Source organism: Conger conger, chromosome 11 (assembly GCF_963514075.1).
Source record: "Conger conger chromosome 11, fConCon1.1, whole genome shotgun sequence".
NCBI lineage: Eukaryota > Metazoa > Chordata > Actinopteri > Anguilliformes > Congridae > Conger > Conger conger.
In genome coordinates this window covers 46,023,462-46,035,961 of record NC_083770.1, presented here as the reverse complement: position 1 = coordinate 46,035,961, position 12,500 = coordinate 46,023,462, and the positions used below count along the sequence as shown (strand labels likewise).

Here is a 12,500-nt window from a genome sequence, read left to right as displayed (position 1 = left end):
ACACTCACACACACACACACACAACACAGGGAGCACACCTAATCTCTCTGGATCATCACGTTAGAGCTTCTGGTGCAGAGAAGGTAAACTCAGACATTCGGGGAGTAACGAGGTAGACAGTAGGCCATTCCTAATGTATGCCCCTGTGATCTGTGCTGTCACTGACAGGCTAGCGTCAATTTAGCCATTACTCATTTTTCATTATAATCTTTGGGTATTTGAAGACACCACAAAAGCTGACATACGGATTAATTTTGGTTGTCACCTTCTTATTGTTTCCAAAATGACTAACCTTTTAACCATAAATATGAACTATAAAGAGCCTAAGGTACAGTACGTGGAAGTTTGGTACCTGAATCTTCCGCAAAGAAATCTGAGATAAAAATAAAAATGGTTTTATATTTTCTTACATTTTATACAATAGGGTCAAAGGAACCCCACACAACACATGTATGCAGAGTTGGTACAGGACTTAGCATAGCAGTATGTTTATTGCATGTTTACCATTTAATCCCACCAAATCCCACAAGGTTAACGGTTTTTTAACACTAAATGGGGTCAAATTGACCCCAAACATAATAGGAGGGTTAAACTAATGACTTGGCATGTTTGTTGAAGTGTGGCATCGCAAGTGCAACTTCAGCAACTGGTAGGATCATTTACCGCCAGGTGGTTTTCAGAATTTGCAAGTCTACAAGTGAGCTGCACTGCACTATTTTGTGTTTTTTATGAAAATGGCTTATGGATTGCTATCCTCTGCAGTTAATTAAAAAGCTAACCAGCATATGCTTGTATATATGGCTCATGAAAACGATGAACCTGAACGATGAACTAGCAGTCTAGCTAACCAGTCTTGTGTTTATAAAAAAATTGCAGCTTCAAGTTGTCTCAGTGATAGGAATTTTTCAGGGTTTTTAAACTCCCTAGCTTCGCACAGTTAGCCAGAGGTAGCCTACAGCCATGGATTCTAGATGGGTTAATACTTTGTGTATCCTGTTTGCTGCAATGCAGAAGGTAGTTTTCAGTTTTCAAAAATAAACTGCCAGCTAACTGTCCTCATGGAATTCGGAGCGCAGAAAATTCCACTAATAGCTGTCAGCAGGAGCACAAAGTTTCTCAGCAAACCTGCGCCGTGCCAGGCAGGCTGCACGCAGTGCTGTACCCTGACAGTTTGAATTCTGCACTGCGGCTCCAGAGTTGTGGGAGGAGAGTGAATTGGCTGTGGTTTATGTAGGAAGACTAAAGCATCCGTGACAGCGAGTAGCGTGGGGGGTTGGTCTGCTATGGGTCTCAAACACCTGTCATGCCATGGTTTGAGGAGGTTGCTAACTGTAGCATGTTTCCCTTTTTTTTTTTTTATTACTGAAAGCAAGTTAATCGATAATGTACACCTTTAAACCCCTGGGGTATGATAGTGTACTCAAATGAACAAATGAATTGCTCATCTGTTCGCAGGAAGGTATTCAGTTTATTGGAAATGCTGGTCTGTTAGTTTGTGATCTCCTCAGCACTAACGTGTAACTTGCTCAGTGGCTGTCGTCGGGCGTATGTGGGGGAACCGTCTGGCACCGACCCCGGTCCCTCTGCTGGCCGTAGCATGAAGTGCAGGCAGTGGGAGTAGCTCATAGCTAACAGAGTGCTAGCCTAGGAACACCACTCATTTTAACTGTGAGAGGAATGGCAGTTAGTGATGGAGGGCTTTGCAGGGGGCTTATCAGCACCCCAGTGTGGGTGACGTCATTCCTTGATTGACACTGCTGTAACCATAGCGCTACACAGTCCATTCTGGGCCCTCACAAAGCCTATTCCTAACCAGGTTTTATAAAGCAATAGAAAATGGAAGTACTTGGACAGTGACATTTTTGTTGTTGTTCACATTTGGCTCTGTACTCCAGCTTTGAAATGAAACAATAAAAAAAAAAAAAACAGGTTAAAGTGCAGACTATCGCCTTTAATTTGACTGTATTTACATCAGGTGATATGTAGAGGAATTATGTCTTTTATTAGGGGACCAAAAGTAATGGGACATGGGTTGTGCCAATGAAAGTCAAGGCAGCCATTTTGTGGCTTAGAAATGAGAAAAGGACAGTCGGAGACGTGGGCCGAACCGTAGGCTTAACACAACAATCTGTTCGGAGCAACTGATTTGCCCTGCCCGACACTGCTTGGCTCAGTTTTCAGTTTATTCTGCCTGCAAAGAAAACTGTTTTATATGGACACACCCAAGTTCAGGAATGCTGGAAATCTTTATGTGCTTAAGAACGCGAGCGTGGACGAAAATTTGCGGTGTTGACTTAAGCTTCAGGCTGTTGTGTGAGCACCGTGCCTGCCCTGATCTAACAACGGCAACAAGAACTCCTCAACCACAAACTTCAAATTCCTGCAGACACTGCAGACCTCCAGGCCTGGAGTTTGAAACCTCTGCTCTCGAGTCTGCTTCGGTACTGGTCGGTTTGGAACATCCCTCCCAGTGGTATTACGAAGTCCCTCTTCCGGATATTGATTAGTCAGACTGTTGAGGCCTGTTCCAGTTTTTTAATGCCGATGTAATGGGTACATACAGAGATGTGCAGATGCGCTAGTCACTGTGATGTTGGAGCTACCGTGGCTATGATCTTAAGAACTTTAGTTGATGTATCATACTTGTTTACTTTTTATACAAACTTAAGACGTTTTCCTCTGCTTAGTTTTCAGAACTTGCTTTCCTCCAGATAATGGGTCCAGTCGATCAATTGCCACTCTGAATCCCTCTGAATGTACAATCTCTTGACCTTGCTGTATGCAAGAGCTCAGATTGGGTAGAAACCTGAGATTTCAATGCTACAACAAATCTTCTATATTAACTTTATTTCTTTTATTTTATTTTATTTGTTCCCCTCTGGCCTATATCCAGTCCCGTTGATTTTGGGATGGCAGTTCATGTTCAGGGAGAAAACGCAACATGGGCTAAAGCGGCTAACCTAACACGTCAGGAATGCGCTCTGCTCTCATGAACGTCCTCCTCTGAGAAGGAACAGCTTGTTCTGTTCTGGAGTTTAGGGGGTAGATGTATTGAGGATTAAGGGAGACCCCCTCCACTGAAAGGGTAAGGAGTATGTGGTGGAAGTGCATTTGAGTGCACTTTATTCCCTCCCCGCCTGTGTTCACTGAAGGCCTGACGCCCCTCATAGAGATGAGATTTTAATCACCGCCATTCTCCTCTGAACTTCTACTTCTTGGTGCCACGGGGGGGATACCGAGTGTTTGGAAAATCCCTGAGCCAACTTTCTATCCCAGGACAGAATTCAGTGTCCTAATTGTATAGCCTATTAGCTGTTATTTTATTGTACTTGTTGCTCTAAGATTACCATTGGAATTTTATGGGCGCATAGGTCCAGCCCTTCTCAGCAGCTCACCCAAATCCGTGTTTTCACAGACCCTGCGGCTAAGTTCAGGTTTAGGTGCTCCAGCCGGTCCGGAAATTTGGTCTGGAACCTAGAGCTCTCCGGTCTTTACCGGACGGGGGGGGGGCGAGCTTGGTGTGTGTTGTGGTGCTGTCTCTGTGCCGGCCGAGCTTTGAGGTTGCGAACACCGCGGGCTGCTCCACGTCTCCCTGGGCTCTGACCGCCCCGCGGGGCTTCGGCTGTGCGGCTACGCGTGGGTGTCTGCGGAGAGGAGCTTCAGTGCTGATCGTGCGATACTGCGGCTGTGGGTTGCTTTTGTGTGTGTGTGTGTGTGTGTGCGTGTGTGTGTGCGTGTGTGTGTGCGTGTGTGTGTGCGTGTGTGTGTGCGTGTGTGTGTGTGTGCGTGTGTGTGTGCGTGTGTGTGTGCGTGTGCGTGTGTGTGTGTGTGTGTGCGTGTGTGTGTGCGTGTGTGTGTGCGTGTGTGAGTGAGTGTGTGACTGAGTGACTGAGTGACTGAGTGGTAAATGTTCCTTTTGTTTGTGACTGTGGTGTTTTCCCGGTGGAGGGTGCGATTGGTGGGAGGGAGCAGTAAGGCCCCACTCCCACCCCCCACCCCCCCCCCTCTTCACGGGACCTCGGGTAACTAACTGTCTTCGGGTCTCTCTTTCCCGCTGCCCTCTCAGACCTCGTGGTTTTCAAGAAGCGCCTCAGTGCTCTGACAGTCGGAGGTACGGACTCTCAGATCTCGATCTCGCCCTCGCCCTGTGCCTCTCTCTGTCCCTCCTCCTCTTCTTTCACTCTTTTTCTTCCCCCCCTCTTTTCTTCTCTCGGCTTCTCCCTGGTTTTGCTGTCGCTTTTTTCCCCCACGGAACGGACGGTGGTAAATAAATAACGACGCTGTGAAAGCCAGGCTGTGGTGCGGTGGAGAGGACCACCTCTCTGAGGCCTGTTGGCCTCAGTAACATCTCCGGACAGCCACGGCCTGACGCTGCTTTCTCACAACCGCTGTGGCTCTGAACACTCTGTGTACGCTGATTCTGCACAAGTCGTGATTTAACTACACTCGGGTTCAAGTAGTTTTTGTTTTAGATTCAAATACATTTTTTGCATTTTGACTAATCTTGCCTGGTGTATTGTAACGCCGAAATGTATTTGAGTCCAAAATAAAATGAAACAAATGCAATTTGAACCCCGGTCTCCTTAAAGCACGGTATTTGTGGACGTATCAGTGTGTGCACTGGTGTTCAGAGCGTAGTGGCTCTTTAAGGTGTAAGATCACATTATGTGATTAGAATGTTCTTAACTGAGCATTCTGTCGCTGATGTCACAATCGCGACTGGTAACTGAAAGCAATGGAGTTCTAGAACACTGACTTAGAATTCAAAATTTTTTTAAACATTCCAGAACACTGACCCTTCAGAGGGCTAATACGCAGAACACGGGCTGCAACATGCCGTTGCCACAAAAGCCTATTTATTTATCAGTCTGTCTGTTCCTGGGTCCGCTAGCAGCCATGAAACAAAGAGACCATGTCAAAGATGGTGGACATCTGGAGGGACTGCTCTCGCTCTGTCCATGCTTGTACTCGAGATGGAGGTTCATGAGATTTGTGCAGTAGAGATAATTGCGTGAGTGGATCTCACTTAGTCACTCTCTCGGTCAGCCAGCCAGTCAGGTCTCCATCGTCTCTCTGTCCCGGCTGTTCCCTTGTTCACTAGGATAAATGCCTGTTTGTTCCTCAGCTTAGATGGCTAGACCTGTGCTTATAGTACGTTGTGGTCTTCTTGCAGTATTCGTAGTGTGTGTGTGTGTGTGTGACTATGCCTAGCCGATTTATACAGGCTGTTCAGATGATCAGATATTATTGTTTTGAAAATAAGCATGATCCTTGGCTTGTTTGTAGTGCCATTTTTCACATTTTAAGCCCACGTTCCTCTCCAGAGACCCAGAAGTCACGGTGTCATTGACCAGTTGGTGGTATTTCGGCACTTTGTATGAAAGTTCCTCTTTTGTCCTTTGTTTTTCTAGAATAATCTTTTGTTTTAATTTCTTTTTCAGAGTCTGATTACAAATCCCATTTTAAGATTTGTTCGAAAGACTGGGAGTCCGGTAATAATGCCAGCTCAGTCCTGTCAAGTAGAAACCAAATGTGTGCAGTCTGCTTGCTTTCTGCGCCTCGGCACCACTGTGTAACGTGCACAGAGATGCATTGTGGGCAATGCGAGCCTGGAGGCTGCTGGGAATGTAGTGACTCACACCGTCGGCTGGTTTTATATAACACCGGTCGCTGTCAGTGGCTGGCTTCACAGGATATGATGTCACAGCCCCCCCCTCCCCTGTCCGGGCCTCCGTGAGGCCTGTGGTTTTGAGGTCTTGCGCAACTCCTCGGAGCAGGGGCCCTAACGCATGTAGCTTCAGCCCTGATCCCATTTGAGGAGGTGGGGGTTGATGGAAAGCAGGGGGGGGGGGCAGAACGCTGTTCGGCTGCCAAAGTCTTAAGCATGTTCTGTGCCCTGTGCTGAGAGGGTCTCTGAGTCTACATTCCACGTCCCAGCGATGGAGGCCTCTGGTGCTGTGCTTCTACCCTGTAACCACAACCACCCCCGCCCTTCCGCCAACTTTAGCTATCCTCTGACCACAGGGGAAAGCTCTGAAGCTTGAGACTGCCTTCCCCAGAAGCACCAACTGTGCTTCTCTTCTGTAGACGTAATCGGATCGTTTCGGCCCCGTTTCGCTCTCTCCCTCCGTATATTGGCTGAAAACTGATGAACAGAATCCTGTGACTTCTCCATGCGGATACTCTGCTCATTCGTCTTTCTTTGTTCTTTTCTGTAGTGATTCTACCTTTCAGCCCTGACCCTCCAGCTCTGTACCCCAGCCCCCCACACACACACACACACACACACACACACACACACACACACACACACACACACACACACACACACACACACACACACACACACACACACACACACACACACACACCCTTCCCCTCTTCCTACTGGTCTTTGTATGGCTCTGAATGTTGCTGATGAGGCTTTGGGTCCTAAATGTTGGTTTTGTTGGTCCCTCTGCTGCCTTATGTATTTTACACTGGTGCGTTTCTGCTTGTAAGGAACCTAAAATGGCCGCCACCAACATATCAATTTCCATTACTGATAGTGCCAGACCTACAGTTCACACAAAGGCCTGTAGCTGTCATTGTGAAAGGGGAAGTAGTTTTGTTCTGAAAGCCTTGGGGAGGTGGCTCTCTTTGATTCGCTGTGAAGTTCAGAGCCAGTGTTCCTCATAGACTAATACTAACACAGTTTTTTTTACCTGCTCATAGCATCTAAAACCTGAAAGGGTTTGTTTAATTGAAACTGGGAACAAAGGACCTCCTCTGCTCATTGACCTGTTAATTGAAAAGCCAGGATTTTTTTTTTTTTAGGGGGCGTGGAAATTTGAAATGTCGGTGCTGATCTATATGTTTTTGTCTGGGTAAATATGTCAAAGTGCTCTTTACCACTGAGAGTAAATGGTCTTCTTTGCAAGGCAGTGTTTGGCCTAAAGCGCACTCTTGGGTGTTGCTGCGTGTGCAGCTGGCTGTCTCTGTTCCACAGGCACCGTGTTGAGTAGCGCTGACGTGTGTTTGACGTGCAGTGTGCTCGACAGTCTCCTGGCAGTTCTGCCCGTCTTTGGACTGGGGTGTACGCTTATTGTTAATGTCCTGTTATATGTTCTTGGTGGCCCTCAGCGGTGGACGTGGCCCCAGTGTCCAAGCCTCAGAAAACACTAACCTGCACTGGATCGACAGATCCCAAGCCGCCTCTAACACGACACACGTTTGCACCTGTGCCAAGAGATCCACTTGGCTGTCATGGTTTTGTTCATTAACTGATATAAATCAAAGCAATGTGCACAGCACACCAGAACGATTGTAGTATAAATGTGACAAGCACTGATGAGAGGGATATTGCGATGGTAGATAATAAAATGGGGATCAAAAGATAAATGCCTTATGGGAGGGGTTGACTAGCATCCTGAAGTTGCAGCCAGGGAACAAACATGGTTAAAAAAAACATATAAAATGTAATTTTAAGATTTCGTACGGTTTGGCTGAGAAGCTAGTGGACGTGCAGAAATCCTTTTCTTCAGCGAAAATGATGCTCATAAATTCTGCGCCCAGCCTCCCCCCACGTCCCCCCAAATCTGACCTCCGGGCAGCTCATTAGGCTGACTGGCGGTGGGGGTTGGTGGGGTACACTGGGGAGGAGGTGCTGCTGAAGGGAGAGGATTATTATATCTGTGAAGGGGGTGGGGGTGGGGCACAGGGAATGGGGGTAGGGCATTGGGTGAAAACAGGAAATGTATTTTTGAGTGTTGGGGTAGGGTAGGGTATCCACAGTAACCATAGCTCCCGGACCAGGTGCGAGCTCACAGGTAGAGCAGGGGGGGGGGGGTGGAAGGAGCCAGGCAGTGTCGGGTTGCCAGGTCAGCCTTGGGGGGGAAGGGAAGCTCAGGACCGAATCGGAGCACTGACCTGGCAACCTTTTACAAACACTACACTGACGGGTCGTGACCCAGGGCGTTTCAGACCTGCGTTACAACTAGAGGGAACAACAGAAATAGAAAATACTCTGTTGAAAGACACACTTCATTTCACATGCCTATTATAATAAGCCAGTGGCCAGCCACAGGGCTCTCAGACATCTCATTAGGACTGATGGAGGATGAGCACACAAGTATTAACATATTAACTCCAAACTCACAGTATTAAATATGTTTGTTTTTTTTGGGGGGGTTTTTTGTGTGTTTTAACCCGAATGCTTCATGTTGATGTCTAACCCTCTTTCTTCCTATTTGACATTTCTCATCTGCATTCTATCCATCCCCCTAATATTTAACATCTCTGCCAAACCCGAATCCCCTTTTCTGCCCCCCCCCCGTTTTGAGTGACCTTGCCTCTTTCACTCTGAAATGCCTCGCCTTGTTTCCGTGGTGCTAATGGGCGGAGCTGCTGCTTTGTCCCGGCGCTGTGCTGCCGTGTGAGACACGCGTCTGGTGTGTCGCGGTGTTAAGACCTCTCCTCGTTGTCTCACGGTCGATCTGGAACGGTTCACTCTGATTGTGTTTGTTTGTGTGCCCCCCCCTCTCCCTCTTCTCTATATTCCGGGACGGGCTCTTCTGGATGTGTCGCTCCACATGAATCCCGGTCCTGCCTCTTCCACCCTCTCAACCCTAACCTGTGACCCCCACCCCACCCCCACCCCTCCTTGCTGAGCAGGGTTTTACGGGCTGGATGAGTCCGACCTGGACAAGGTGTTCCGCCTCCCCACCACCACCTTCATCGGGGGCAGTGAGAGTGCCCTGCCCCTCCGCGAGATCATCCGTCGCCTGGAGGTGCGTGTGCCCGCCCGCTTCTCCACCCAGACCTGCTCTAGAGCATACACCAGCACATATACCCACATAAACCCAGACCAGCTCTAGAGCATACACCAGCACCTATACCCGCATACACCCCATCCTGCTCTAGAGCATACACCAGCACATATACACCCCATCCTGCTCTAGAGCATACACCAGCACCTATACACCCCATCCTGCTCTAGAGCATACACCAGCACATATACCCACATACACCCCGTCCTGCTCTAGAGCATACACCAGCACATATACCCACATACACCCCGTCCTGCTCTAGAGCATACACCAGCACCTATACCCGCATACACCCTGCCCTGCTCTAGAGCATACCTGCTCTAGAGCATACCCCAGCACATATACCCACATACACCCCATCCTGCTCTAGAGCATACACCAGCACATATACCCACATACACCCCATCCTGCTCTAGAGCATACACCAGCACCTATACCCACATACACCCCGTCCTGCTCTAGAGCATACACCAGCACCTATACCCACATACACCCCGCCCTGCTCTAGAGCATACACCAGCACGTATACCCACATACACCCCATCCTGCTCTAGATCATACACCAGCACATAAACCCACATACACCCCGTCCTGCTCTAGATCATACACCAGCACATATACCCACATACACCCCGTCCTGCTCTAGAGCATACACCAGCACATATACCCACATACACCCCGTCCTGCTCTAGAGCATACACCAGCACCTATACCCGCATACACCCTGCCCTGCTCTAGAGCATACCTGCTCTAGAGCATACCCCAGCACATATACCCACATACACCCCATCCTGCTCTAGAGCATACACCAGCACATATACCCACATACACCCCATCCTGCTCTAGAGCATACACCAGCACCTATACCCACATACACCCCGTCCTGCTCTAGAGCATACACCAGCACCTATACCCACATACACCCCGCCCTGCTCTAGAGCATACACCAGCACGTATACCCACATACACCCCATCCTGCTCTAGATCATACACCAGCACATAAACCCACATACACCCCGTCCTGCTCTAGAGCATACACCAGCACCTACACCCACATACACCCCATCCTGCTCTAGAGCATACACCAGCACATATACCCACATACACCCCGTCCTGCTCTAGAGCATACACCAGAACCTATACCCACATACACCCCATCCTGCTCTAGAGCATACACCAGCACGTATACCCACATACACCCCATCCTGCTCTAGAGCATACACAAGCACCTATACCCACATACACCCCTTCCTGCTCTAGAGCATACACAAGCACATAAACCCACATACACCCCGTCCTGCTCTAGAGCATACACCAGCACCTACACCCACATACACCCCATCCTGCTCTAGAGCATACACCAGCACATATACCCACATACACCCCGTCCTGCTCTAGAGCATACACCAGAACCTATACCCACATACACCCCATCCTGCTCTAGAGCATACCCCAGCACATATACCCACATACACCCCGTCCTGCTCTAGAGCATACACCAGCACATATACACCCCATCCTGCTCTAGAGCATACCCCGGCACGTATACCCGCTTCTCTACCCCGTCTGCAAAAACAATTCTATCTTAACAAGCGTGTTTAGTCTTGTAATGAGACTTAAAATCTTCTCTCAATTTGCAAATATTAGCTTGTTTTAAGGTACTGTTTGCTTGATGAGTGAAATGTTGTCATACCGTTGGCCAATCTTCAAATGGGTCAAACTTTCACCCCTCATCGGCAGTGTTTCGTCCGATTTAGCAAAACCGTAATAAAAATGAGATTTGTAAGACTAAGATGCTTGTTAAGACTGACTGATTTATTAAATCTTTTTGCAGTGGGCCTGTGTATCTTGTGGGCCTTCATTGACATGTAGGGTTTGGAATGCTTCAGTAGGCTGGAATCATCTCTGAAAACTCAAATTAACACCATGTCCTTGCATTTAGTGGCTCATAGACACTCACTCTCCGTGCATACACACACACACACACACACACACACACACACACACACTCACACTCGCGCACACACACCGAGAGCTTCCCCCTTTCCGCAGATGGCGTACTGCCAGCACATCGGGGTGGAGTTCATGTTCATCAACGACCTGGATCAGTGCCAGTGGATTCGGCAGAAGTTCGAGAAGCCCGGAGTGATGCAGTTCACTCTGGAGGAGAAGAGGACCCTATTGGCCAGAATGGTCCGCTCCACCAGGTCAGGCCGCGTCACCGCCGCCCACACCCCTACTCCCCCCCCCCCCGACGGTCACACCCGACTTCACCACTTCCCCAGCATCAGTAGAAACCACACACGTTTTGGGTAAATGAGTCGACGGAGCAACAGAACCGCGTGGTTCCCCGTGTCTCTCCGTGTGTCGCAGGTTCGAGGAGTTCCTCCAGAGGAAGTGGTCGTCGGAGAAGCGCTTCGGGCTGGAGGGGTGCGAGGCCCTCATCCCCGCCCTGAAGACCATCATCGACAAGTCGAGCGAGAACGGCGTGGAGAACGTCGTCATGGGCATGCCCCACAGGTCAGCCCCCCCCCCCCCCTTCTGTTTCTGTAATGAGATAGAGACTCCTCAACGAGCCACCATCTAGCTGCAGCTCACAATCCACAGCTGGGTGCAGATGTTTCCTACACGCCGGATCGTTCATGCTCGGCGATGCTAACGATATGACATGAGTTCATGTGAGAATCTCACTCATTAGTCACGCAAATCGAGCTCTCATAAGTCTCTACGTGGTATATAATCGCTCTCCAGGGAGAACCTTCAAGGGAGTTGTTCAGGGGTTTGTGAAGAACGCAAAAACCTCAATTTAATCTGCGACATGTATACATTTGGGTTTTTTTTTTTTTTAAACCTGCACTGGAATGGTGGTTCTCCTTTTACTCACTGTTATCCGAGGACAGCGCGGTAATCAGCTTCTACCGGGAGCAGAAGTGTCCTGTCGCACCTGAGGCACTTACATGCTCCAGTGCCGCTCCTCATCCTGCTATGGGCTCTGGCCCTTCTCTGCCAAGGGCCGGCGGACGCAGTTTTTCTCCCCGCTGAGCTGTCGGTGCCCGGGGCTGTCACGCACCACGAGTTTCTGTCAGCGGAGTTGGCTGACCCCCCGAGTATAAGAGCCGAGGGTTAACCCCCAACCCCCCAAAACCCCCCCCCCCCCCCCCCCATTTGTCTGAAGGCCTGTCTCCTCCCTCAGGGGCCGTCTGAACGTCCTGGCGAACGTGATCCGGAAGGAGCTGGAGCAGATCTTCTGCCAGTTCGACTCCAAGCTGGAGGCTGCAGACGAGGTTTCCCTTCCTGCGCTCGTCTCTTCCGTTCCGCGCTCGCCCCGTCTCTCGTGGGCGACGAACCGTCGATTTCTTACACTGAGTTCAACAGGAGCATTCAGAGAAAAATCCTTTTGTGTCTACTGCATATCGTAGCTACTGCATGCATGCTGCATATCTGTTTGAGGCCCATTCGATACCTTGGACCCTTGATGACTTTTACAGCCATTTACAGTAATGTTGGAGCAAACTGATTTCACCAGCGAGTCTGTGTGTGTCAAACATTATTTGTTTGCCTGAGTTAGGTGGTTGAAAGCCCATTATTATATCTCTAGCAAATTCAGGTGACTTGATGACTTTAGCCATTTAGTCAAAAAATGTGTTCCATACTGTAGCAGTGTAATTTACAGCTCTAGTCTAGATTCCCCCC

The 12,500-nt window shown here is 49.1% G+C and overlaps 1 protein-coding gene across 1 annotated transcript in view; it reads left to right on the top strand.

The window, feature by feature from the left end:
- Positions 1-12,500, top strand: part of LOC133140231 (2-oxoglutarate dehydrogenase complex component E1-like) — a 44,126-nt gene that overhangs the window by 18,598 nt on the left and 13,028 nt on the right. Inside the window, 6 exon segments of the mRNA XM_061259932.1 lie at positions 4,067-4,111; positions 5,442-5,492; positions 8,653-8,768; positions 10,860-11,014; positions 11,181-11,327; positions 12,001-12,091. Of these exon segments, the coding sequence (XP_061115916.1) occupies positions 4,067-4,111; positions 5,442-5,492; positions 8,653-8,768; positions 10,860-11,014; positions 11,181-11,327; positions 12,001-12,091 (605 nt within the window).